Source organism: Harpegnathos saltator, unplaced genomic scaffold (assembly GCF_003227715.2).
Source record: "Harpegnathos saltator strain DR-91 unplaced genomic scaffold, Hsal_v8.6 scaffold140, whole genome shotgun sequence".
In the NCBI taxonomy this organism is placed as follows: domain Eukaryota; kingdom Metazoa; phylum Arthropoda; class Insecta; order Hymenoptera; family Formicidae; genus Harpegnathos; species Harpegnathos saltator.
The window spans coordinates 185,005-212,142 of NW_020229918.1; the positions used below are offsets into that span (position 1 = coordinate 185,005).

The window sequence follows — 27,138 nt, forward strand, 5'->3', positions numbered from 1 at the left end:
TCATACGTAGAAATATTTCACGACCTGGTCTGTCTGACCTGATCTAACATGTGTATTTTTTTATCAGTAATTTTTTATCGAGGACTGACTCGTCTTTTCCACAGACACACAACTTGTCCACTCCTGTATTGGAGCTGACATGTATACTGCGCGAGATACACGTTTGCTCACGTTAAGCCCTCCCTTCTGAGCTTGTTCTTCAGCGTCTGCATCTCAAAAGTGTCATTTACGCTTTGTCTGCTTGTTTGCGGATGACGTTGTATGCTCGACGTTGCGTTACTTCGAGTAGAAATCACGGCTAACCGTGGCCAGGATGTGTTACTTCTGTACACACGCGTACTCAATTCTCTTTGCAACTGCTGATCATCCGATTCCTTTTGCACGAAACTGCACATGCATCAGTAACGAGTTGTAACGATTGACTGCGCAAAACCAGAGCTTGCGCTTTAAACCGCGATGGAGAGGAGCAAAGGCCTGACTACGTTATAATTGCGCAAAGTATCGAGAAGGGAAAAGCTACGGGGATTTCGCTTTTACGTATATCAAGAAGCTCTCCTGGTCAAACATTCATCGCTAAGAATTGTTGATTTTATCGCACGCTGTGTCGCAGACGTTCGCAAAACCGCCGTGTTGGGATCAAATCCCGTGAAACGCGCACCCGTTCCGTCACATCACAGGTCGGTCCATAACTTCATGCATATTCATCGCGTATGTTTGTCGTGATCAATTTCCGGCGCGGACAGAATGAAAAACAAAAAGCACAAAAAGGAGGGAAAAGACCGCCTCCGGTAAGATAACGCGAAATGAAAATGAAGAGATATATATATATATATATTTTTCGTCGATTAAAAAAATAATCCGCGCTCTATCCAAGCAGCGTCGAGATCCCCAGAAAATACGCGCCAGCTCGTGGAGTGAACCGTGGAGCGTACCGGACGCGCGGCGACGTTCCGTCGAAATACGCGTCTCGTATTTTGAGCGTATTTCGCAGCAGCATACCAGCGACTCTCGCTAGTTGAAGGGAGGAACAGGAGAGGAGAAGCTCTCCGTTCCCTGAGCGTCCGGAAGCAGGTTCTGTTTCACAGATCGTCGCGTGCGTATCGCAGTAGGAGCGAAGTAGCATCATTGTAAATTACTCAGCCCTTCCCGAGATTAGTCAAGATAATTGGATGGTACGTACCGCTGCTACCCGAGAGCGAAGCTACACCCGCCTGCAGAATCTAAGCGGAAAACGAGGGGCGGACCCGCGTTGATTTTATGAAATTAGCCGGACAAGGTAAATCGAGAAGCGGTGAACCCACCGTTAACGCGGACTTTGACGGTACGTTGACCCACGCTCGTCCGCGCACGGCTGACCGCGAGGATGGGGTCAATATTAATTTTGCTAATTATATCTCATCCTATTACGGGCTAGTAATATTGACGTACCGAGAAATAGCTCTCATTTCTGCCGCGGACCGACGCACCTTGCGCGCTTTAATTGATTGAGCCACGGCCACGTTGGAACCTTTCCGTACGTTCACGTAGCGCTGTCGGCTCCGTAAGTAGTAATATCCCCTGTACGACACGGCGCGTGGGCGAGGCATCGCGCTCCTTCGATCAAACGCCGCTAACCGAGTGTACCGTTCTGCGAACATCCGAGCGAACTGTATACACGAGCCAAAGTTTGGGTTCTACATTAATCCTGCAGTCACCATCGAACTTGACGCGCCAATGAAGGATCTTGTGATACAACGCCGTACAAGCTATGAAATGCCTTTCGATGTTGGGGATAGTTACTGTCGTTTCGTCGAGGCTTCCATGAAGACGAATTTACTCGACGATTATTTTATATTTTATATTTTATATTTTATCTCTCTCTCTCTCTCTCTCTCCCTTTCTCTCTCTCTCTCTCTCTCTCTCCCTCTCTCTATAGTTCTCTATAGTACGCATTTAAGCTTTATTTTCAATTTCAAGAAGCGATGTACTTAAGAATTATATAACTCACTCGACTGAAGATCGAGTGCATATGCGATGGACGAATTTGGAATAATCTAACGAATCAATCTTCCGCCAGAGAAAATCTTAGACTTAAAAGAAAGACTCACGCCTGAAGGAATATATCGCACCGATCGAGTTCAGCGACTCGAGTCCAAGCAGACTCTGATCATTCGGAATGAAGACTATAATCGAGACGCGAGATATTAATGATCGAGATGCCCGAAGCCCGTTAGTCTGAGCGTGAAACTTAAAGTTGATCCGATGCGCCGTAGCTAGCGGCGTCATAATTTAGCCCATATATTTTGCAAGCCACTAAGGGCGGAGCAACATCAATTTCCTTAATTACGTCAGTCGTGTCCTGATATATTAGGATAGTAATTTTGACGTTGTAATTTCGGGAACGGTCGTTACTCAGTTTTATTGCCTAAGGACGGGCGCAGGCCGTTTAGGCCAAAATATAAGCTCCATAATATAGGCTAAATTCCGCGTGCTTCGAAGGGGGAACCGCCGCGTCGCGCACTCGTACACACCAGCGGGAGCGAAGAAAGCTTGCCATTCGAGCGAATCGAGTCTCGAATACTCGCCGCAAGCTCGGAACCGTAATTCCTCTCGATTACGGCACATTTGACGACAATAGATGAGATAGAGAACGTGCGGACTTGCCGCATTCGGCCTTATCACTTCAACACCGCTCCGCGACACTTTTCGCTCGAGAGCCACTTTGATCACAAACTGTGGCCTGCCATTCATTTTGTCAATTGCGCCGCAATATACGACGCAAAATTGGCAAGTGACTTTTTCTTGAATTTTCAACGGTAGACGCTGGAAATATATCCGATCGCCATTTCCCAAGTGCTTCGTCTATTTGACACTCCGCTCGTAAATTGCTGAAACGTCATTCTAAAAAACCCAAGTCCAAAGCGGAAAGTATATTCTCTGCTTCTTTCCTTTTCTTCTGCTTTTCAAACTCTATCGACAACTATCGTGAACGCAGCAGGATATGTTTCATGAAACGGCTACAAGCGTCGTGAACGTTATGGTATAAGCCACTTGCAGATTCGCCAGATTCACCATTGTATGATTTATCAAAGAAGCAACGCGGCTGAGAGAGCAGGTTGCACGACGTTCGTACGGCGGCGGCGGCGGCCGTCGCGCGAAAGATTTCGCGAGATTTTCAAGAAAAATATTCCGCGGCACAGCGAACATGCTTTCGCCGACCGCAAACGCTTTCGTCGCCGCCTTTGTCAACAACTCGTGCTCGCGTGGCGAATTGACGGCGCGACGCCGTCGCGATCGCGACGGCGATCGATTTATGCGTATTACGTCGCACGGACGTCGCGACTCGGAAATATGACGGTTACGGGCGCTTTACAGGCGAATGCCAAATTCGACACGCGCGCAATTATGGTTGCGGTTATTCGATATAGGTGAGCACACTGCGCGGAGTACTCTCTCTCTCTCTCTCTCTCTCTCTCTCTCTCTCTCTCTCTCTCTCTCTCTCTCTCTCTCTCTCTCTCTCTCTCTCTCTCTCTCTCTCTCTCTCTCTCTCTCTCTCTCTCTCTCTCTCTCTCTCTCCCCCTCTCTCTCCCCCTCTCTCTCTCTCTCTCTCTCTCTCTCTCTATCTCTCTCTCTCTCTCTCTCTCTCTGTTTCGTCGGGTATGAATACAGCTTGCGAATTTGCGCTATAAACTTTGAAACATTACACTTGCGGGCACTCGTGGATGCGCGTTGCGGAGGAAAACTCCGCGGCGATATGTTGGATTCGATTTCAAAGCTCTAGAGCAAAATGCAATTGCTGTTCGCGGAAACTACTCTGCCGGTATCGCGGCACGCGCGGACACTTTATACTCCCCGGCTGACATTGTAACGCGCCAGGATAATGGGTTGCGGTATCGCACGAATCAAGAATGAAACGGCGAGGACGTGCGCTCGGCGAAACGTAATTATATCGTTCATGTTCAAAGGAAGGAGGGATAAAGTGTGTGTATCTGTGTCCTACACATATATATATTCATACACATAATGGCATTTTTTCGCTTCTTTATAACAACTTGTATCACCAAAATCAAGCATGATTGCAACTCTGAAAATGTGAATTTTTCGATCTATATTTACCAAACATTTGTTTCGCAGTATAACGAGTACCATCTACCCTGCATGTCTGGAAGTCTTTTTTTGAACACCCTGTATATATATATATATATATATATGTATGTATATATATATATATATATATGTGTGTATATATATGTATGTATGTATGTATGTATGTATGTATGTATATATGTATATATATGTACACACACACACACACACACACACACACACACACTGTTGGTCGGAGCTTAAAATAACAGCTCCAATCGATTTTATTTCACTACCATTTTATCTTCCCGCGTAGAAAGCTCCTCTCGGTTCAACGAGCCGACGGCCGACATTCGCGACGTATATGTGAACGACGCAGATGACGTAGGATTTTTCTCGGGAGTGCGAGTCGAGCTCGGTTTCAGCGCGAAACGTCTTACACGGACGCGGAGAGCTGTAATTAACGCGTCGTTGAATGCCCGTTCCGCAAGGAGAGTAATTAATGGTGCTACAGTCCCTAACCCCTTTTAGGCCGAAGCGAGGCTACGGAAGCTCGGTAATTGTGCCGCCGGACCACCCTGCCGTGAGTAATTAATATGTATTGAACGGAAGACTGAGATCCCCGTCGCTTAACGGCACCCAAAGCTGACGTAAAAGTCCGAGCTTTAATGCAAGAACGTAAAGTTCTTGCGTGAAGCGCGCGAAAGCCTTGAAAGCTGGTCGCATGGGATGTAAGAGTTCTCGAACCAAGGACGCGAGAGATGTGAAAGAGGCCGGAATAAAGATTAAATGAGACCGTACGTGCGAAGCAAGGAAGAAAGAGAGAGAGAGAGAGAGAGAGAGAGAGAGAAAAGTGCGCGAAGAATTTCACCGTTCAACGCCAATGCTCGATTCCATTCATAATCAATTTGATATTTTATTTTATTTGAGGCAAATAATCAGTTTTTCTCTCTTTTTCTCCTTCCCCCTCCCCTCCTCTCTTTCTTTCTCTCATGACACATTCATGAAGAAACATCTCACACGAATGATTCGCCCGAATTTTTGGATTTTTTAATCATCCAGAACGATGCCTCGCAACGATACGCGACGAAACCGGCTTTTCGCCCAACGAGCGAGCGGCGAGTGCAACGCGAACGTTTCAAATTGCACCGCGTTTGCTAACCCATGATTCGGTGGCCCGCGAGCTTTTTCGAAAAAGAAAAATAAACGAACCGGAGAAACAAGCAAGGGCGGCGGGAAAGGGAGTTTTAGAAAGTATTACGCTTCCGCTGAAACTTTCATTCCGCTAAATTACATTTTCATCTCTCGCTGATAACAAGGTTCCCCGCTTTTTTCCCGCCTGAAAGAAACGAGTTACACACGTGTGCGCGCGCGCGCGTTACGGCGCACACGAAAAAAAAGAAAGAGAAATCAATTATACGGCGGCAGACGTCGGATGAAGACGTGACTCGGTTCGATCCGTCCCGGCTCTTGCTCGACTCCGCAGTCGCCCGGCTCGGAAGTCGCATCTCGCGACGTGTGTCTCCCCGGTCGCCGTATTTTCCCCTCGAGTTAAATCGCACCGCTGCCGACAATGGCCACTCGCGAAAACCCGGTTGGTACGTCGGCGGAGAAATCGGAAAATCGCGAGCGGTCTCTCTCTCTCTCTCTCTCTCTCTCTCTCTCTCTCTCTCTCTCGCGGTGCACACCGCTGAATAATACACGACTGGTCGCGCGGCGTGCGGGCGGCGCTCTGCGACACTCCGCGATGTCGCAGCGTCATTACACGGCGGCTTAGGAGCACGTAGCCGATACTTCGCAATCGTTAAGCCACCGATGCGACGGTCTACCTAGCCAGCAGCGGCGGCTTTATTGGATTCGCGGCGTACTTTAGCAGCGACCGTGCGCCGCTGTCGCTATTACTAAGCACGCTTGCGTTACCGCGTTAAGGTACCGGGCCGGTATGCCGCGGCCGCGGAATGAAAATGCCTCTCAAACCCCGAGGGAGGGCGGGGGAATCGTAATGGAAACTCTCTAATGAAACCGGCCAATGTGTTAGCGCGGTTAGGAAACAGCCTGCGGAGCCGAGCGCTCCGCTCGGACCGATCATCCGTCGAAAATTACACGCACGTGCATTGGCACTGAGTAGCTTCTCGCGCAGCCTCCTGACGCGCGTATCCTGACGGAACGACGCGCTCCATCAGTGTGCAAGGCTGCGAGCGGTGTCTGTGGTATACGCAAACGGCGAAATGTAAAAAGGCAAATATAGGGCGCGAGGCCCTGTTCCCGATGACGCTCGCGTCCGTTGCCGTTGTCGTTGCCGTTGCCGACGGTGAGTCGCGGTCGAGCGGTGGCATATGGAGAATTATGCGGGAGTTACCTCATCTACGTTAATGGAGGAGGAGAGGAGCCTTGAGATGCGGCAGCGGGACGTCATGTTACGAACGGCGTATCTCTCCGCATTTGTGGCACGTCCTAAACACCGCGCCGCGGACATAGAGAGAGAGAGAGAGAGAGAGAGAGAGGGGGAGAGAGAGAGAGAGAGAGAGAGAGAGAGAGGGGGGGAGAGAGAGAGAGAGAGAGAGAGAGAGAGAACTCTGGCCTCCCAGCCGACGTCACGTCGCTCGATAATTCAGCATTTATTACGCTATCGTGATACAACGTTCTGCTTATGAATATTCCTTTGTGCGGCAGCCACGGCTCTGTGTATGTTCTCATTAACTCCTTCGATGTGCGTACAGGTATACTACGTGGCCGCATCATACGTAGTGCCACGTTAGCTACTCCTCCCCGTCGGGAGTGTGATTATCATTTTTATTGTATCGGGCCGCGTCGCTCTCGCTCGTTCTTTTTTTCAAATTTGTTTTCGCATTGGACAGCTCCCACGGTGCAGCGTTTCTCAATCTAGTTCGTCATCGTTGATTCCTCGAATTTTGGCGTGCATAATGACCGGTGTGTGTAATTGGTGGCACTTGCGTGTCCATCGACCGATTTCACCGAGGAAATTATACGTCGCAGCTCACGCTTTTTGCACACAGTCTCGTGGGATTTTTGGGTGGTCTCTTGATCGCGTGAAGTTAAATCAAGTCTGCGATCAATAACGTCTGCGGAGATTAGTCATTCCGACGTAAGTCGTTAATAGTACAACACAGACAGACGCGAGATAAGAGACGTTTAGGGACTGCAGTTTAGATTTGCAACAGTCGGGAAAGATAACCGACAAGCGAAATTGCACCGAAAAGTACATTTCCGAGTAAACACTCAGCATTTAAGCGTCCCCGTACGGGGACGTTTGCCGCTCACGCGTAAAGGCGCACTGGAGCTACGGGCACTCGAAATATCGTCACCGGGAGACAAGTGCCGCTTAAATGAAGGAGCATCCCGTTCGTCGCACGTACAATCCGACTGCAGCAATTGAGCGTTAATTTCGTAAAATCGCGCAATCGTCGTCGAGAGAGGAATAGAGAGAGAAAGAGAGAGGGGGAGAGAGAGAGAGAGAGAGAGAGAGAGAGAGAGAGAGAGTAATAAAAAACGAGAGTAGAGTGAGGAAGAGCAACAAAAGAAGAAAGGGAGAAAGAGAGAGAGAGAGAGAGAGAGAGAGAGAGAGAGAAAGAGAGAGAGAGAGAGAGTGTATGTGTTCCGCGGGCGCATACTTAAGGATAATGCATCGCTCGAAATTGCGAGGTACGTTAATCGCGGCCGTTGACGCGGCCGGCTGGAAAACGATGTTAAAACTCGTGGCGCGCGCTCGTTAATTGTATCGAATTTTAGTTCTCGCCCGCTCCGGCGTTTCGTTTCACGGCGGGCGCACTTCGTGCTCGGACCACGAGAGTGATTATAAGCGCGGCGATGTTTCCTGTCGGGTCAAAAGCGCCGGGGCCGTTGACGATGAAATTTCGATCGACGTGACCGATATTGTTCTCGTTACGCGGCGCGGGAGGATCGCAAATAGACGTATGGAAAGCTCGGTCGAATTAACGGGTGAAAATTAGTCAAGCGTTCCCTTTGACCGACCTTTTTGTCCCTTTTGCTCCGTGACGACACACGTTTCCCGTAATTTCTCACGTTATCGTTTTGTGCATCCGTCGAGAGTGGTCCTTCGGGCGCAATTTTTTTGCATTTAATTTATATTTTCGCAGAGACCCGAGAGATTCGCCGATTATGTAAATTGAGTTTTGTAATGCAGTTACACCGGGATGTGGCCCGGACGTTGGTTATTTTATTTACTTTTTGCCAATAACGTTAACGAGCCCATAAAGTATCGGCAAAGCTTCTGACTAAGTGCATGGACATATTAAGTTTTTCTTTCTGACGCGGCATACAAACGAAAAAATGATGTGCATATTTCATTAAAAAAAAAAAAAAAAAAAAACAAAAACCGAGGCAGGAGAAGAAAGAGGAGTAAGCGAACAACACGGTATAATTACCACTACAGAATGATTTCCGAGAAGTAGATTTATAAATGAGATAGCGTGCACTAACTACTCTGCTTAATTAAAATTAAAATAAAAGATCGTATATAGCGTACAATTTCATCAACGGCAGTTAGGAATATTCTGTGTGACCTCTCCTTACGAGAACGATCATGCGACCCGCTGCCATTATCCCTGAAACAAGATATGATTTCTCCCGGGTGTAATTCACTAATTATGCCAGTAACGAAGCCAGTAATTATTAATATTTTGTTAAACGTAGCTTTCATAGTTCAGCGCGCACGCTCGCGCAGGCGAGTGACACCTGCCCGGCTTTCACCCAGAACGGTATTATTATGATTAGCGTCATTGATGTAAGTATATAAGTAAAATGAAACACATTAATTCCCGTGTACTCGCGTCAGCGAATCGTCCGTCGCGTCGTTGCGATATTCTCGTAATAATGGTCCGTCGCTTCGTTTTTCAAAGTTACGCACACACATACACATACACATACACAAACACCCATGTATATATATTATATTATTATCGAAACGCGAACCGCGCGTAACCACGATAAAAGTGTTCTCTTTGTCGAATCGACGTCGCCGGCAGCAATTGTAACGTTACATTCGAGCGGAAACTTGCTGATCGCCGCCGATCGAATCGTTCCGGGCGCAAAGCCGTGACGGTTATCTCGCGCATTATTCCGTCCGAGTGGCCGAAATGGTAATAGTTAATTAATTAACGATTAATCGGTTGCGGTCGCGCGACCGCGCCGCGTTAGAGTGTTTTACAACGAGACGGATAGTAGTTTCGATCACGCGATGAAACGTCCCGGCGTGCCGCCGCGAACGTTCCCGATTACATTCCGCCGCGCACAAAGCTGCAAATCGCTAACTTTGAACGGCCCGCGAAATCAAATTGCATTAATTAACGAATGTAATGAGATTACGGCGAACGCGCCTACCATTATACGACGCGAAAGCGGAAAGTAGCTCGCGGCTCGTTCATTATACGAACTGCAGCAATGTTATGCTTTCGATGGAACTTCCACTACGGTCTATGCCCGTGTCCGCGCAATTAGCGCTAAATGTCGCGGTCTAATTTCCATCTCATGTTTAAATTGGGCGTAACTGAGAGGTCGCCGGGTGAGGGACGAGCGGCGAGGCGGCTTGCGTACATTCATATTAGATTAATAATAAAATCCGAAATGGAGGAGAGAATTATAGTTCGCGCACGTGCGTCGCACTGCGTACGCGCACATGTGCGGCACAACGATGTCTCGAGTGAAATTCGCTCCAAATGAAAACAGAAAAAAGTTATCGGGCGACAGAAGAGCGGCGGCGGCGGCGGCGACGGCGGCGACGGCGGCAGCGAATCGTGTTACTCGCAATGTGAAGTCTCTGGGGTCTCGCGTCTCCAAATTTCCGGCCTTCTCCGGCCTGCGATTCCAAATTGTCCGGTTCGAAGAAGCAAAGATTATCGATCGTAATCACGCGGACTGCTCGATGAATAAAATTTCGGCTGTAAGTGAGTATGCAATCGTCGTACACGGACGTTCGCGCAAATGTTGACAGGAAGATCCCCCGTGTCTCGCCGTGTCCGCGGCAGTTGATGAAATTATCTGGAAAATTATCTCACGCATACAATGCTCTCAACGAACAATACGCGAATATCGCATGATGTGCAGCGCGCTTTCTCTCTCTCTCTCTCTCTCTCTCTCTCTCTCTCTCTCTCTCTCTCTCTCTCTCTCTCTCTCTCTCTCTCTCTCTCTCTCTCTCTCTCTCTCTCTCTCTCTCTCTCTCTCTCTCTCTCTCTCTCTCTCTCCCTCTCTCTCTCTCTCTCTCTCGGAATCTCTCCGGGATGCGTTTAGCGCCGAAGCGAACGAAACGTGAAATGCTCGCGATCCACGCACACTCGAAATTCCTCGATCGTTCCGCAAAAGAGGTCGCCGAGCCTGAAGGCACCGGAAACGCTTTCAGGACGAAACTCGCGCATTCGGAATGACGGAACGGAAAGAGGCGATCCGTGAAACGACCGGAGGACCCTCACCTGCGCCGGAACTCGTTCCGTCCGGAGTACACGCTAAGGGCGTACTCGAGAGTTTGGCTTGCCGTCCCGACTGCCGCGGTTCCGACTTGACTGAGGATCCGACATTAATCGTGCGTAACGACCGAAATTTTTCCCCGGCAGCGTCCCTTTGGCGAGAAAAAAAGGCGCGACAGATCTCCTCTCGCGTTTGACCGAAACCCCTGGAGAGACCTTGCTTCGACGAATCGAGTCGATGTTTTACGGGTTTGTTTCGTTGCGAGCGAGATCGTGGCTCGCTAAATCTTGACTCACAAATCGCCTCGGTTTTCTCAAAGCCTCGGGGATGTGACTCGTAATTGAGAGCGAGTGTTCGAGTGTACGTACACTCGAGTCGTCTAAATTCCGTCAACGTCAAAAGAGTACTTTCCATCAGTTTCGTGAGTCTCGGCTGTGTGTATCGTATAATCTTCGCGCGTTCACTGCAAACCCGAGTGTGTTATTTTGACACGTATAAGCTGAAGCTTTCTCCACGCGTTTTTTGTCGTCCGACGTCACGCCGTTTGATGCTGATTTCGATATCACTTAATGCATTTAAACGCATTAAACGACGTGATTTAAGACGACGAAGATACGCGTAAAGGAAGCTTCAGCTTATACGCGTCAAGATAACACACTCGGGTTTGCAGTGTTATAACGAATACGGAGAAGTTTCTCTATTGAATTTAGATGATATCGTATAATATTAACTAGCTAGACGTAAACTCGGAACAAAATGCAAGCAGCAAGTTTGACAAATCGGCTTTATCATCGGCGCGGATCACAAAGTTCCATTAATCTCTGTTGCCGTGAGCGCGGCTAAATCTCGAGTACGCGCGGCTTAACTTATGTATATATTTATCGAAGAGATACACACGACGGGAATACTTTACGACGCTCTTCCTTCTATCCTCGTGTTAGACGGTCGAGAAACGTCCGAAAGGTTGCCGTCGTCGCAAGTGTTGGACGAAGATTGACGAACCGGCAACGTTAGAAAAGACCGCGGACGAGAAGTGTTACAAAAGCACACAGGTTTAAAAATTGACCCTTTATCGGCCAACGTCTAACAGCGTCTAATCGACGTGAATTTTTCCCAGAAGCGCACGTCGCCGCAGAGCAAGCAGTAGCCGTTATCTTTCGTTCTTCAATGTTCTGAGTTGAGAAATTGCAGTTTCACGAAACAGCAAACGAAAATCCGGTGTCTCCCCTCGCACAGTCTCGCATCTCGACATCTCGATCCCCCGGACGCTTTTGTATACGCGATCAAATAAACGATGCCCATTATTGGATGCACCAAGGAGGACAACTGCAGGAGAGACGCATTTCTGAGATCTAGATTGGCGAATTCCGAACAACGCGCCGCAGGTCTGTCTGGTCGCGCGACTCAGCTTCGCGAAATTCGAGGCAGAGGCATTAATTTTACACGCCGGATATGTAAACGTGACAATGATCTAACAATTATTCCAATACGGGGGGTTGGGGGGAGTTAGGGAAACCACATGAAGAAGGGAGTAAGGGGAGTAATTCGAAAAAGCTCGAGAAGGAGAAGAAGATGAACGAGAAGGAAGAGGAGGTAGCGGCGGTTTTATCCGGCGTCCCCGTGAACCCGGATTCGCCTGGAAATCCCAACGCGCGTCACGCAACCGGAGGTAAACACCTGGGCGAGCGAGCAGCTGCTGCGGAGCCGTCCGCAGTTGCGCAGAAGGATCGCGTCGAGATCCCGCGAACGGCGACGAGCGTTCCCGAGACACTTGTCCAGGCTGGCGGACAAGCCGATGTCCCAGAACCGTCGGTCGGCGGTCGGGAAACGGGATTCGAGAATCAACGGGCACCTCGGGAAATCCCGGACAACGGAGCTCCGTGGGAGCCGAGAGACGATGCGGTCTGAAGGCAGCCCGCCGTCGAGCAGGGCAAAAAGCCGAAAGGAAAATTAACGCTTTAACGCTAACTCGGTATTCTCTCTGCCGCTTCGACGACCTCAGGCGAGCTGAGGCGAGCCGAGGCGAGCGGGACTCCTTAACTCGCCGGATGATCGAGGTTCCCACTTGAGTTTCAAATAACTTACCTTCCTTTTAACCCTTCTCTCCGTTTGCTTATTTGTTTCCCTTCTCTTGTAGCGAGCCACGGAATTACGAGGCGCTCGCGTAATACGGCAAATCCCAACGTAACGATTCGGTCCGCGGCCCCGTACATGCTAATCTCCTAATTAAAACGTGAAGTTAGATTAGACCCCCGGTCTCCTTGTTTTTACTTTTGCTACTCTCCCCCTCCCCCCTCCCCTCCCCACCCCCTCTCTCTCTCTCTCTCTCTCTCTCTCTGTGTGTGTGTGTGTCTGTCTCTCTGTCTCTCTGTCTCTGTTTACTTCGCCATCAGCTCGCGAAAGCCTCTCCTTCGTCTCGCATCAGTGTCGCCTTCGATACTTCCCGGAGGCTGCCGGGGCGTCGTTTTGCTTGCAGCGTGGCCCTAATTACATTCTCGTCGAAAGTCGATTTGATGTACGCAGAGTCGATCCCGGGCGGCCGAGCCCTCGCGAAAACAAGCAGATACGAAAGAAATACCCTCTCCACTTAACGGCGAATTAAAGAAGGAGAAGCGGCGAGTCGCTCGGGTAAATTTGCCAACTACTCGAGTAATTAAGGGCGTCCCAATTGGCGATTCTGGGTCGCTCTCCGTTCCGCTCGAAACGAGCAAGGAGCAGAAAGAAACGATGAGGAACGCATCGACCAAAGTCGCCCTCGCGCCAAAGTCGTCCCGAGTAAACTTCCTCCTCCTGTCTACCGTGCCATTATATCGCGATGAGGAGATCGGAAGCGAGATTCAGTCGAGAGGCGACACGAGACGCTTCGATCGATGCGAGCGTCGCCGGCGAACGGCCCTCGCCGGGAAAAAAGCGCTCGCGCTCTCGGGATGACATCGCGTCCCGCGATTGCCGTCATTGCCGACGACGACGAGGACGACAACGATGACGACGGAGGTAAATCCGAGGCGAGATAACGGCGACAGATCGAAATCTCTTCGTGCTTTTGCGGCTCGTGATCGCGGTCTGTCCGTCGATTGCCTGTCAGATGACTCTGGAAACGCTGCTCGCACAGGCTGCGATCAGGCGCCGAATTCCCAAGCGGGAAACGAGATTCTCCGTGAGGAGTGCCGGCGCGTATCGATCGAATAGATTGCGAAATTTCCCTTTCGAATTAAACACGGGACATATCCCGGGTCGATCGGTGGCAAATAACGAAACTTCGGGAACTGAATGGTGGTCGTGCGTCATCGAGCTACCGAGTCAACGAGAGGATCGACTCGAGGACCATCAGGCTCGGCAATCCGGCGTCGGCGACCGATGGAGTGTCGTCGTAAATTGTCGCGATAACTGGCGACTAGCTAGATTTACGCTGATATTAGAATTGGAGGCGGTAAGAGGGAACGTAGGGAAAGATTCGTCGCTCGAAACGTTCCGTACGTTTCTGCCGACTCGGTCGAGTATCCAGACTGTCGATTCCGAGACGATAAAATCAGAAGTGCCAGATGGCGCGGAAAACTACTCGTTACAAACTGGCGACCATCGAAGAAACTCGAAAGGACGGCACGGCGGAATCAGCCGTCGATGAGAGATCCGAGCGAAGAGACGAAAGTGCGATTCAATTCGCAAACGTCCATTTCGAGAGACTTTGCCGCGATTAAATGTTCTAACGAATCTGACCGTATTTTTCGTGCCCCCTCTTCCTTCCCCCCCTCTCTCTCTCTCTCTCTCTCTCTCTCTCTCTCTCTCTCTCTCTCTCTCTCTCTCTCTCTCTCTCTCTCTCTCTCTCTCTCTCTCTCTCACTCTCTCACTCTCTCTCACGCGGAGAGTGACATTCTCTTTTTTCCAGCGTATAACGCGGACGAAATGCAAACTCAACGTAAATTCTATATTTATAATGCCAAAAGACTCGTGTCGGATCGGTACGATTTACCTGTAAAGTTACATCGAAACGTTAAATACAGAGACCGCGATGCCACCCCTTTCGACGAGGGGTATTTTCTGTTCGCTCGCAGGATACCAAACGGCTGTACGAGTTTACATTGGGGCTACGTTCGCCGCAGTTTTCGCGCTCTACGTTTACACGGTATGCAGCTTGAACGGCCCGCTCGTCCATTTGTACCGTTGTTAACATGCGCTTAATTAACTAATACCGAAATTACGTGTTACATATCTTATGATTCATAGAATTACGTGAATCGAGCATCAAATTATTTAAACGATCTCGAAATGTATAAATTAAACGATGAATCACAAAAGTGGGTAATTAAGTATTATGTCAAAGATTAAATATTCATAATAACATACAAATAAAACTCAAAACGGAGCGCCTCCTTCCCCTCCCCTCCGTAAAATTTGAAATTTCGTTTCTCACGTCGTCGAAACGCCGTGTTTGCATGTACTCTCATCTCGACACTCGCGAAATTTTCATGGCCGCGTTTAGACGTTCGAGAGGTCTATCGTGCTCGAGTATGTAATGTTTGAAGCAGCACCGGCGTGTCTATCGATCTCTCTCGGCGCGTCCCTCCGCGAATCTCTGAATAAAAATGATTTAGTCGAATCGTCGGCCGACATGGCCCACTTCTCAGGAATTAATTAAATTTCTGGGATCCTTTGGCAGTGAGCAACGGCCCCTTAACTCACTCGCTGATATTGTACGCGTATAAAGCATTGAAAGATATTATGTCGCATAAATCTTGCCCGCGCGACATCTGAGCCCGTACGAAATTATGCGCTGGAACGCATCGTGAGCGTTTACGACGGACTTAATGATCGGAATAGTCGCAATGGACGTAATCGCGTTTCCTCGCGGCGAAGATTTATATAGTGCGACGAAATATTAACACAGCGTGTTTGAATAAGGCTGTCAACCTGTCGCTCGATATCATATTCGACATGGGCTGAGTCTCTTCCGCTTTGATGACAAGTGTTAAGATATCTTTACAACCTTTCGCGAAGAGCATCGCCGTAAAACCTGCGTGTAAAAAGCAAGAGGAAAAGGAAAGAGAGAGAGAGAGAGAGAGAGAGAGAGGGAGGAGGAGAGAGAGAGAAGGATCAGCTTCTCGAAGGGTCGTGGGATCGTCCTCTCGCAGATAAAGGATTACTTTACCCGTGTAATACGGAGTGAAGTGATGCGCAGACGTCGGCAGCTCTTTGATTAAAAAGAGCACTGACCTTGCGTCCTCCATTTGCATTTCCATTTGGCAAGATTGCCAGACGAGTACGAGAGAACTGGCGGTTGCCTCGTGTCCTCGCGGTATGTTTATTTTTTACTCACCATATATATATAATATATATAATATTACAGTATATTACGGAATAAAACGACGACGTTGCGAGAGCTTGGCGGAAGTGCGCGTTTTGGGACCCTCCGATCTCATGTCGACCCAATTCGCATTCCTCGCGCAATTTCTGTATGCGCAATATGCGTTTCACATATTGCGCGCCCATACGCCGATAGAAGATCGCAGATTCCTAACGCTTAGGCGAAAGCAAAGGGTGAAAAACAATCAAGAGGGCGGATATCACACGGGATAATTTTTCGCGCGTCGATCGCATAACAGGACAACGCGAACACGTTGCGTCGGATTTATTCCCGATTTTTCTATTTTAATTAGCGAAGGTATATAAAAATCGTGAATGCAGACCGGCTTGAATTCTCGTTCGCCGATATTCGATGCTTTTTTTTTTTTTTATTTTCCTGATCGAACGAATGTCGGGGGATTGAAAAACTATCGCGCTCCGTCGGCGTACGCGCGTTTCACCACGGCCTCGCGGCGAACTAGCGATGCGGCGAAATAGATGGCACATTTGGATTTGAAATTACCACTTAGGCTCTCGGCGGATTCGGTTAAATTGCAATTTCTGCCGGGACCTGCTTTCCTGAGTTATTAGATTACAGCGTCTACGACGTCGTATTCGTGTAAATATACGTTCGCCGGTTTCTCAATACCTGATCAAGTTCCTCGACTCGCGAGAAATAACGCAGGTTCGCTTGCTTCTCTCTTCTCTTGCACGTATCTCTTGCGTGAGTTGTTATTCGCTGCGAATAATCGAAACATTCCGCAAACTTTCGATCTTGATAATTGGCGAAGCGTTATTATTCTCTCGCGTATGTTTCTCTCTTGAATGAGGCAGAGTTGAAATCTCAGTAAATTTAGTCCAACTCGAAGGATCGAATGAAGAACTCGGAGATACAACACGATACAGGCTATTGTCTTTTAGCGTTACAGATTGTCACTTTTATCGCCGTTTTACTGAGACTTAAAGCAGAACTCGTTTAAGAATTATTTCATATTTTATCGTTCCAATAATCCAGGATTAACCTCTCTGCTTCTTTCTTCCTCTTTCTCCTTCTCTCTCTCTCTCTCTCTCTCTCTCTCTCTCTCTCTCTCTCTCTCTCTCTCTGAATCGTTTGAATTTTTAACCGTGTTTGCCGTGCTTTAGCGGCGAAATTCGTACACCCTTCGGCTACAATTAATTCAAATTGTGCGTAAGGTTATACCGAATTATTGCAAATAAAGGGCTTATCGGTTTGCCGGATAAACTGCACGTTCCACGTAATGACGCGCGGGCCGAACAATGAAAAGCATTCAGATGAAATTCGAACGGGGGACTTTTTACGAGCAGATAAACGCTTTACGTCCCGCCATAAGCAGAATTCAGGACGAAATGTGTGCGCTAAGCGCGCTGATATTTTATTACGCTGCATCGATCGATACTCGCATTACGCAGCCTCGATGTGATCCTATCTTTATGTCGCATCGGTTGTTTCGAACTAAATCGTTTCAAAGAGATACCTCCCGCCGTCGTAATCGAGCGCTTCCCGGATATAGTTCGCCGTCGACGTGCGACATCGTGCTTGAACAAGATCAATGCATAAACAATACGTACAGACGTGTGTATAGATCGCAGGAAATCTTGCGTCTCTAATTTTCCGTCTTTAATCGCGAGACTACATCCGTCGATGTATCCTCGCTCGAGGTGCATTTTGATCCGCTAATCCACCACGGCATCTGTCATTAAAACGGCAACATTTCAAATTCACTTTGGTCCAATATTTTTCGATTGTCCATGTAAATATTCATCACGACCACGCGCGCAGACGTGCGCGTAAAAATCTCTATTTACATTTCCACGTTCCTACACGTGTGTGTACTTGACTCGTGAGTAGGGTGACTATATCCCAGTCATAAAAAAAGAGTAAAAGGCGGGTAAAAAAAAAGAGAGTATAAAAGAGTACTAATTACGGTCCCAAAAGAGTACAGTAAGTAGAACACAAAATCATATAAAAGTCAAGGTAACGTCAAATAATATAAAAATTATATCATTTTGACGTCAAAATGATTTTATGTTTTATCTGGGACAGTGATTAATGGATTACTAGGTATAATATTTAAAATCAAAACATAGTGGGTACTAAATAAACCGAGAAATATTAGTCGAACACATATATTTTATTATATCTTATTAAGATATTTTATAATTATATTTTGCACTCCGTACATCGCCTGACAATTTCGGTTTTCACTGTGTCGTTATCAAAGAGCGGACATCAGCGCCGTTTTCCGCACTCACGACGCCAGAGCGCTACGCGCCAGTGTCGATTGTGCTGCACGATTTATACGAGGGCAGTCTGAAAAGTTCTCGGCCTAACAATGAAAGAAATTTTTTTGCCGTGAAATATGTTTTATTTTTCAATATAATCTCCTGAAACTTCAATACATTTATTCCAACGTTTTTCCAATAATTCAATATCATTAAAGTGTGATTCCGGAAGGTTTTTCTTCGCTCTGGTGTATAGTGATGGATCCAAGTTTCATCAACAGTTATGAAACGACGCTTGAAATCCATTTTATTATGCTTAAAACGATCCAAACACGTTTGAGAAATATGCATTCGAATTGCGTTTTTGGTCAATTGTTAGCAAATGCGGCACCCATCTTGCACAAAGCTTTCTCTACTGGTGCTACTACTCGAATGACTCGACAGATCGAATAAAATTTTACATGGGTTTATATCAGTTTATATCAGAGATGCCACTTTCCAATACAATTATAGTTTGGCAGTTTCTAATGCCATGTATGTGTCAGGTGGAGAACTTTTCAGACTACCCACGTAGTAACTAGCGGTGCACCGTTGCGCAGAATCTCTACGCATAATCGGTATTGGCGCTCGCGGCGCACAAATGCTGTGAGTGAGATGAAAACGTCACCGAAGTCTGCTCTTTGGTCATTATCGTCAAAGTATAATTAACAAAGTATAATTACGAGAAAAGAGTGCATACAAGAGTACGATACGTCAAAAGTAAAGAGTGCTCTTTTTACCACCTTAAAAAGAGTACATATACTCTTAAAAGAGTACATATGGTCACCCTACTCGTGAGTAAAGTACACGCGAAATCCGCTTACCCGCTCGTTGATTATACTCAGGGGGTATCTGTATTCAAACACAGCAGCGAGTTCGAGTTACTTCGATGCGCAAAGTGAACACTGCATCCGAGTGTTGCGCGCGCTGTGGCCGCGATAATATGTAAAACGTAATGCTGTCCCTTTATTCGGTTCTTCGAGCGCGTTCAGAACGCGATGTTCGGCGAGGCAGATGCATCCGGCGAGCATCGCGCTGTGCGCGATCGGGCACATTAAGAAGTATTCGCGTTTAATTCCATAAATACCGGGTGGCGGGTTGAAAACAATAACGCGGGCGAGAGCCGCGCTGTGAATCGCCGGCGAGCGGATCAGTCGGAAGAATGATGGGCGGATCAAGCGGTCGCAGCGCGCTGAAACGCGGCTCCTGCTCGGCACGCACGCGTATTTGTATATACAATATCTACTCGTGTGCGCAATGCGCCGCTATTTGTACATGACAAATCGGTGAGCCGGCAGTTCCGCCCGATGGAGATTTAGCGAGACGACTCGGACGGACCGGCGTGTCCAGCGCGAAAAGTAGGGGTTCTCTCGCGCATTGGTCAGACAGCGGTATGCATCAGCGCTGCATAGCGGCGGTCGATCGGGCTCGGGCTCGGGGTCGAGTATCCGCTCTCATGCAAATACTGCGCTGCGAATCCAGAATTTAGCGGCTTGCCATCTCGCGAAGCGCATATGCGGTCCTTTTAAATCGCGCCGCGGCGCGACGCGACGGAGCGTCGCGCGCACTCTCCGAATACGCGCGGCTCGATGAATTTTTTAACACACGACCTTTGCGTCGACGCGCGTCGCGCGGTTCCTTGGAGGATTCCACATTCGGTTCCGCGGGAACGACGAAATCCCGCTTACGTGAGCTCCTTGTCGAGACCATCGGACCATCAGCGGAATGAGAATTTCGTCGGCGCGGCGACGAAGCGACGTGACTACCGCCGCGGGAAGCCGGGTTGCTTGAGGATTTACCTCGATGCATCGTTTATCACGGCGCGCCGGCCGCGATTTACGGCCGAACGGCGACTCCAAGCGCAGCCCGATTCGGGGCGAGAAACTGACGAGGACGAGTAGACGCTTTTTACTTTCGCGTAAACGACGTGCGATCCTGGCCGTCAGTTCGGTAACCCCGCCGTGATGATCGCGAGCGATTTCTCCGTGAACGCCATTCGAGAACGCCTACCGAACGTCTCGAGACGCTTTTCTGAAGCTGCGTCGACGTAAATATGTGAGATCCATTATGCGACGTTTTCTTGCGACGTAACGCGCCGATTCTCAGCGCGTCTCGCGAATAATGAGCGTGGTCACGAGGGTGGTCACAATTTTCTGCTCCGACCGGTCAGAGGACGCCATGAAATTTCGCCCGTCGTCGCGCTCGCGTAAAAATGTCAAATTACGTCGAGGACGTCGCAACGTCCTCGTCGCGACCTTTTCGCCGCGCGACAGCTGCGATCTGGTGAAACGCGCGCTTCCGCGCCGTGTCGCGTGTGTCAAAAGTTACAAACGGACGAGTCTCCATTGAAAACAACTCGGAGGGTTACGCGGGCCCCGGGTAAGCAGACTCGATCGACAAGCGAATAACGCTGAGATATAGTTCTCTCCCCGGGGATCAAAGATCAGCTGCGATAATATCGTGACACGAGCTACCATGTCGGGATTTCCGGAAACTCCCGTCGCCTCCTTCCCCTTCCGTTCGCCGAACTCGAGAAGCGACGTTCGTGTCATGTTCGTGTCTGGTATACATGACAAAAATCGCGCGGTGAACGACTGTTGGATATTCCCGCGTAATAACTGTGTCATGCTGAATCGCGCGGAGTGCATCGTAATATCAGTGATATCCAAATTATATAGATTATATGAACAATAGCTTTTATATATATACATATATATACATATATATATATATATATGTATATATATATATATATATAAAATGTTATATATATATATATATATATATTGTGACGGTAGTCAATAGGAACATATCGGCCGTGCGAGTCGCACATATGCGCACACGTGAAACGGAATAGCTGATTATTAAAGCGACTGACTGAAAATCGTTGTAATCGCATTACACGACTGCGGCTCATTATGATTACACCCGCCTTCGATAACGGGACACGCAGCAATGCTCTGTTGTTTTTATCGCCGACATAATGGCCGTAATTACGGGCGATCCGCGATTTTATCCGCGAGACGAACGGACAAATCCTCGGATTACGATTATCCCGCGCTCGTGCGTCAAATGTAGGACAACGGCTCTCCGGCCGCACGCTCTGCCAAATCACGGAGTGGAGCGCGGACAGGCGGAGATTAAACGGATTTTTCGCCGAAATCTCGCTTAATTTGTGAACTTGTAAAATTCGCGAGCCCGCCCATTAGAGGCCGCCCACACCACCTGTGCGATGAATATTTTATTTGAAAATCTTTAAAAACGGAAGGATTATATTCAAGGTAACGAGTCGCGTCGAGCTTTTCAGCCCGGGAAAAAGCCCGGGCTCTGTTTAAACATTTCGAAAACTGCTGATTTGTCATAACAGGACTTGACGTTTGCTCATCTCGACGGTGCACACGGAGCGTTCCAATTCTTTGTCCCATTGCACCGACAATAATGTGTTCTCTCTCTCTCTCTCTCTCTCTCTCTCTCTCTCTCTCTCTCTCTCTCTCTCTCTCTCTCTCTCTCTCTCTCTCTCTCTCTCTCTCTCTCTCTCTCTCTCTCTCTCTCTCTCTCTCTCTCACTCTCACTATCTTTCTCTCTTTCTCTCTTTCTATCTTTTTCCCCTTTCTGCTATATATACAGTGTGTCAGGAAAGTTCCGGGCTTGACAACGTTACAATAAAACGTAAAAGTTTAAAAAAAGGAAAAAAAGAAAAGAGAAACCTCAAAGTATACTCTCCTATGAAACTTTGTGGTAACATTTTTGAGGGAAATACTGTGTGAAGAACGCCATTCCCGTATCCTCCCTCTCGCCGCAGAGTCATTTTTACAGTGTATTACGCTTCTCTCACTAACACAGACAATTGTCTTATGACTTGTGTGACCAAAGACGAGTCCTTCGATTCGATTAGTGTCGGTTTCGATCGATCGTTCGCTTGCAATCGCGCAGATCGTCTCTTATATTGTTTCACGCAACGACGCGTCCTTGTAATTTCGATAACGTCGTGAAATCGTGAAATCTTGAACGGGTGAGTGTCTTCGAGTGTCGACGTGATAATTTCGTACAAAGTTGCATACCTCTTCGAGAATGTTGGACGAGAAAATCCGTACGGCGAACAGTCCGACTATAACCATATAACCATAATAAATATAAGAGTGGTCGTCTGCAATTGGGGCAGGTCCGCCTCTACACTTGCGAAACAATTTCCATTTATGAGGGATAATTCACCGAGACGCTCGCGAAAGAACGTTCAGCATTCGGCCTCTCAGCGACGTTTTCCAAAAATTCGCGTCCGATACGAAACTGCCAACGAAGACGCGCGCGCGAGCTCGAATCTTCGCCGAGATTCCGAGTCTCGGGGACGTCGAAAGAGCGTTCCGCGATATATCTCCCCGTGGGCCGACCGTGAATTCCCGCCGATGCAGTCATCGGTGTGCAGATCTGGGAAGAATCCGCGGATCGCACATTTTCTCTTTTCCTCGCGACTTCGAAAAGCAAATGCTTGCGAGAATGCGGGCTCCACTTAAAGGAATGTTTATTCTCGCGAGTGTCTCTTGTATACGCTAGCTCTACGTCTCTCTCTTTCTCTCTCTCTCTCTCTCTCTCTCTCTCTCTCTCTCTCTCTCTCTCTCTCTCTCTCTCTCTCTCTCTCTCTCTCTCTCTCTCTCTCTCTCTCTCTCTCTCTCTCTTTCTCTCTCTCTCTCTCTCTGTTATTCACCTTTCGTACGCGTTAGCGTAATCTCGTTGCGCGTTGAAAAATAGCTCGGTCGATTTCGTTACGGTGTGTGAATCGTGACTTTCGCGTCCTATTACGCGCACACATACGTGGGATATAAAATTGTCGTCGAAGGATAATATTTCTCTCTCTCTCTCTCTCTCTCTCTCTCTCCCGTAATTTCTTTTCTTCTCTAAATCCCTCCCTCCTCTCCCACTCTCTCACCCTTCCTCGGAAGCCGAAATAATTGCAAGAGCCATGACTGACGCGACACCGCAATTCAAGCATCGATAATCGACGCCTCCGCGATTGTCTGCGTGTCCCGCCCCGGTATATGACGTGCATAAATCTCAGAAGCATATACTACGACTCGGTTCTCGATTTCCATGGATGCGGCGAAGGGACGCGCGTCACGTAGCGCGCCACTCGATCAAGCTCCGTTCCGCGATATTTCCTTTCAAAGAAATTGCTTTTGCATTATCCCTCCTCCGCGGCCGTATGGAAAAGTCGCAATATGGCTAGCCGGCTAGCCAATCGTGGCGAAGGACGCGCCGGTGAGGTCCTCTCTCCGACGCACATACTCGACCGCATTACTCTTCGTCTCGTGCCCCTTTTACCCTTTCCCTCGAGCCGCACATTTCCGCACGCAAAGGCGATGCGGAAAATCCCGAAAAATTTGTTTCAGGCGAGATCATCGCGGCCGATCGAATCGCGCGCACGCTCGGACGCTTTCCGATCCTCGCGTTTTTCCACGGCTTTGATCGCGCGCTATCCCGTCGCATCGTCGATGTGGGTCGATGTGGGAAATTCTACGTAATCCCACGGGAATTACACTTAAATGCGTCTGCATAAGTAAGACGGAAACAGGAGTCGCGCACCGTCCTCGTTTTCTCTATCACCGTGTCTCCTCTCCCTCTCTGTGTTCGTTCGTTCGATCTCTTGTTCCCTTTTGAGGCTCGATTAAGATTTCTGTGACCTTGCGGTTAACGAGGAGGAAATTGTCGACAGCGATGTTCCGCCCGTGCCAAAGTCGCGGTTAGTTCGATGCCGCCGGAAGGAGGCCGGGGACTCGTTCTACCAGCGATTAAACTTGCAGCGCAATATCGATTCTCGATTTTTCACTCGGCTCCTCCTATTCGCGTTCGCGAGAGTTCGCGCGCACTCACTGCGGCAAAATGCGAAGCGTCAGCGAGAGAGAGAGAGAAAGAGAGAGAGAGAGAGAGAGAGAGAACTTGGAAATTTCAGAGATCGTTGAGTCTGTCGAACTTATTTTCCGCCGAAAACGACACTCCCCGTCGTCCGTTCCACAAATCCGACCGACCACTGAGCGCGCGCTCGGTAACTTTGCGTTCCCGCGTTTTATCAATGCATACTTGCCCTGTAGCTACCGGGCCACTATCTCTCGGCCGGCGATAACTCGGTATTTAACGCGCCACCGAGAGGTCGACGAGCCACATACCGACGCGAAGCGGCGAGCAAGCGGCAAGTTCGAGGGAGTCGAACGGGCGAAAGCGACGTGGCGTGTCCGCAAAAAGCCGACTACGTTAACCTGTGCAAATGCGGACTCGATCGTTTACAGTGCGGTGCATTATGTACTGTGTCGTAACAGCGTCTGCTTCATACCCGCAACCGCTGCGATGCGGACTGATGGACCTATCGCGCGTTACAGGTCGGCTGCAACGGCCATGCTGATAGAATTGCTCTATTTTACGACCGCGTCATCTCGCGAGGAACTCGCCGCCGTCAAGTAGATGAATCAGCGAGGCCACAATACGCTCTCTCTCTCTCTCTCTCTCTCTCTCTTTCTCCCAGCAAGCGGCTGAACTATAACAACAAGCCGACGTTTACGTTTCCGTTCCGCCGGTTTCCTCGTCGAGTTTGAGTTCGAGTTCGCGTTTGCACGCTGCCATCCCGACCGCTTCCGCAGACACATGTGCGGATTTATCGAGGAGCGTCGCAAGTCGGGCTGAACATTAACGTTTCTCCCGGTCTCGGTCTTTCCTGCCCCGCCCGCCCCGACGCTGAGGTGCTTTAAAGCGACCTGACGTGACTCTGGGTCGCGCCACACACACGTTCGTTTAATTATTAATCTATATAGCGCGGCGAGGCGCGGCGGCGGGAAAGAAGGTTGCGTGATACAGCCTATGAATATTAATCGCGATGTGTCCGCAGGCATGTTTTCCCATTTTCGTAAATGCCTGCTTAGCGTACGTTCTTAGATGAGTGACGCGTTACCCCTGCGAGCCATCTCCCCGGCTGGGGTTGATCCAGTGCGCGGGTGTTATGTCGCTCGTCATTTAGCGCGAGGGCGCGATCTTCATCGCGTGGCAGAGAGCTAGCGCCGATCGCGTGCGGTAATTGAGTTGCGCGCGCGCGCACGGCAATTCCAATGAGAATTTATCATCCGCGCGATTGAATCGGTAAGCGCGGCGCCGTATGCGAATCCACCCCCGAGATATTGTGTTTCCAGACGTCGCGCCAGCCTTTCTCTCAAGCGCGCCGTTTGCCGTTTTCTAAATTATTGCTCGCAATCTCCTCGGCCATTCTCTTCATGAATGCGCGCCGCTTCAGCTTCTCCCTTCGCCCACTTCTTCTCCTCCCTCTCTCTCTCTCTCTCTCTCTCTCTCTCTCTCTCTCTCTCTCTCTCTCTCTCTCTCTCTCTCTCTCTCTCTCTCTCTCTCTCTCTCTCTCTCTCTCTCTCTCTCTCTCTCTCTCTCTCTCTCTCTCTCTCTCTCTCTGTCTCTGTCTCCGTCCACACCCTCGCCCCGTATTGAATCACAAACAATGATTTTCCTCACGTAGCTGCATCTCCGGGCATACAATGCGGGAAATTGCAATGATTGCCAGCTTTGTATTTTGAACGCTTTTCCGCCCGCCGTCGCTTAACGAGAAGGCCACCGGGAGAAGAAGAGAGATTTCTGCGGACACACGCGACGGTCCGCATTAAAGCGCCGCTACGCGACCGGAAAGAAGTATTCAACCTATCCTCAACGAAGCGCTCGCCATTTCGCTGGGATGATGGCCCACGTAGCTCGTAATTAAAGTGACGGTATACGTACTGATTTAATCAGTGAGGAGCTCTGCACCTTGCGGAAACTCTTAATATAACGGGACTTTTTCCCCTTCTTCTCCCCCTTGGCGAGAAACGCTTTTTATCCTGCTCATCCCCTCTTCTCATCCTTCTCCTCCGGTAGATATACATAGATATCGGAAATATTAAGTAATTCCCCGCTCTCTCTCTCTCTCTTTGTCAGGGATGTCAGGCATTCTCGTTTATATTTACACCCGATGCCCAATACCGATAATTCAATAATCAGATCGATAATTGAGTGAACAACAGCGCGGACGACGGTTTCCTCTTCCCGAGAGGAATTGCTGATTTCAACGTCTGCTTATTCGAATGAGCAGGGAATTACCGGGGCGGGTTGTTCTAATTAAAAAAAAAAAATAAAAACCCGCGCACGCAGGTTTTAATCTATTTTTTTTTCGATAAACGGATTATTTACCAGTTAGTTCGGTGAATAGTGGCTCGTCGATTGATATGCGAAAACCCGGAATACCCGGATAACGTACACAGTGGAAAAAAGTGGATTCGCCGGGGTACCAATTTTCGACCGCAGTAACCAATAATATTGAGTATATTGAGTATAGGATCAATAACTATGAGATCGTAGCGGAAACAAATGCGACGCATCTGCATAATTCGATCGTGTGTACCGCATAGAAAGTTGATCGAAGCCCTAAGGGGCTGTTCGTCGTGCAGTTCTCCGATTACGCGGTTATCCGGCAGCAATTACCAAACCTCGCTTGCTCGCTCGCTCCTCGCGTCCGCATCTTTAATTAGTGTGAACCTGAAAGGTCCACTTCTCTCTCTCTCTCTCTCTCTCTCTCTCTCTCTCTCTCTCTCTCTCTCTCTCCCCCCCTTTCTCTTTCGTCGTAGACGTCTGTAATCGCTGAAAGTCCTTTCCGCATGTCGAAACTTGGCGTGGATCGGGTAACGAGGAACAACGAGTCCGGGTCAAAGGCAGTCTCGAGCGGCGTCTGTTGGAAGTAGGACGTTAATAATCGACTCGCGACACCGTTCGATTTTTGCAAAGGCGCTTGATTGAACGCCACCGCGACTCGGCGCGATGATACGAAATTCATGTTCGACGTCGCAGCTGTTCGATCACGGAGAGACGGACCGGATAAAAATCATTTATGAGATATCGAAGGACGAGAGCGAGAGAGTGAGAGAGAGAGAGAGAAAGAGAGAGAGAGAGAGAGAGAGAGAGAAAGAGAAAGAGAGACGCTGTACGACCGGCGGCCAG

General features: G+C 48.8%; 3 protein-coding genes across 11 annotated transcripts in view; all 3 read left to right on the top strand.

Annotated features, from left to right (window-relative positions):
- LOC105189135 (cyclic nucleotide-gated cation channel alpha-3) overlaps positions 1-27,138 on the top strand; it is a 143,556-nt gene that overhangs the window by 63,306 nt on the left and 53,112 nt on the right. The window lies entirely within an intron of this gene.
- On the top strand, positions 7,647-11,805 carry LOC112590744 (uncharacterized). The gene is made up of 4 exons (XM_025308175.1): positions 7,647-9,985; positions 10,442-10,621; positions 11,448-11,558; positions 11,624-11,805. The coding sequence occupies exons 1-4, from the start codon at positions 9,722-9,724 to the stop codon at positions 11,651-11,653; spliced, it is 585 nt and encodes a 194-aa protein (XP_025163960.1). The 5' UTR covers positions 7,647-9,721; the 3' UTR covers positions 11,654-11,805.
- Positions 11,720-12,786, top strand: LOC112590745 (uncharacterized). The gene is made up of 2 exons (XM_025308176.1): positions 11,720-11,891; positions 12,017-12,786. Exons 1-2 carry the CDS (start codon positions 11,801-11,803, stop codon positions 12,412-12,414), a joined length of 489 nt encoding a protein of 162 aa, XP_025163961.1. The 5' UTR covers positions 11,720-11,800; the 3' UTR covers positions 12,415-12,786.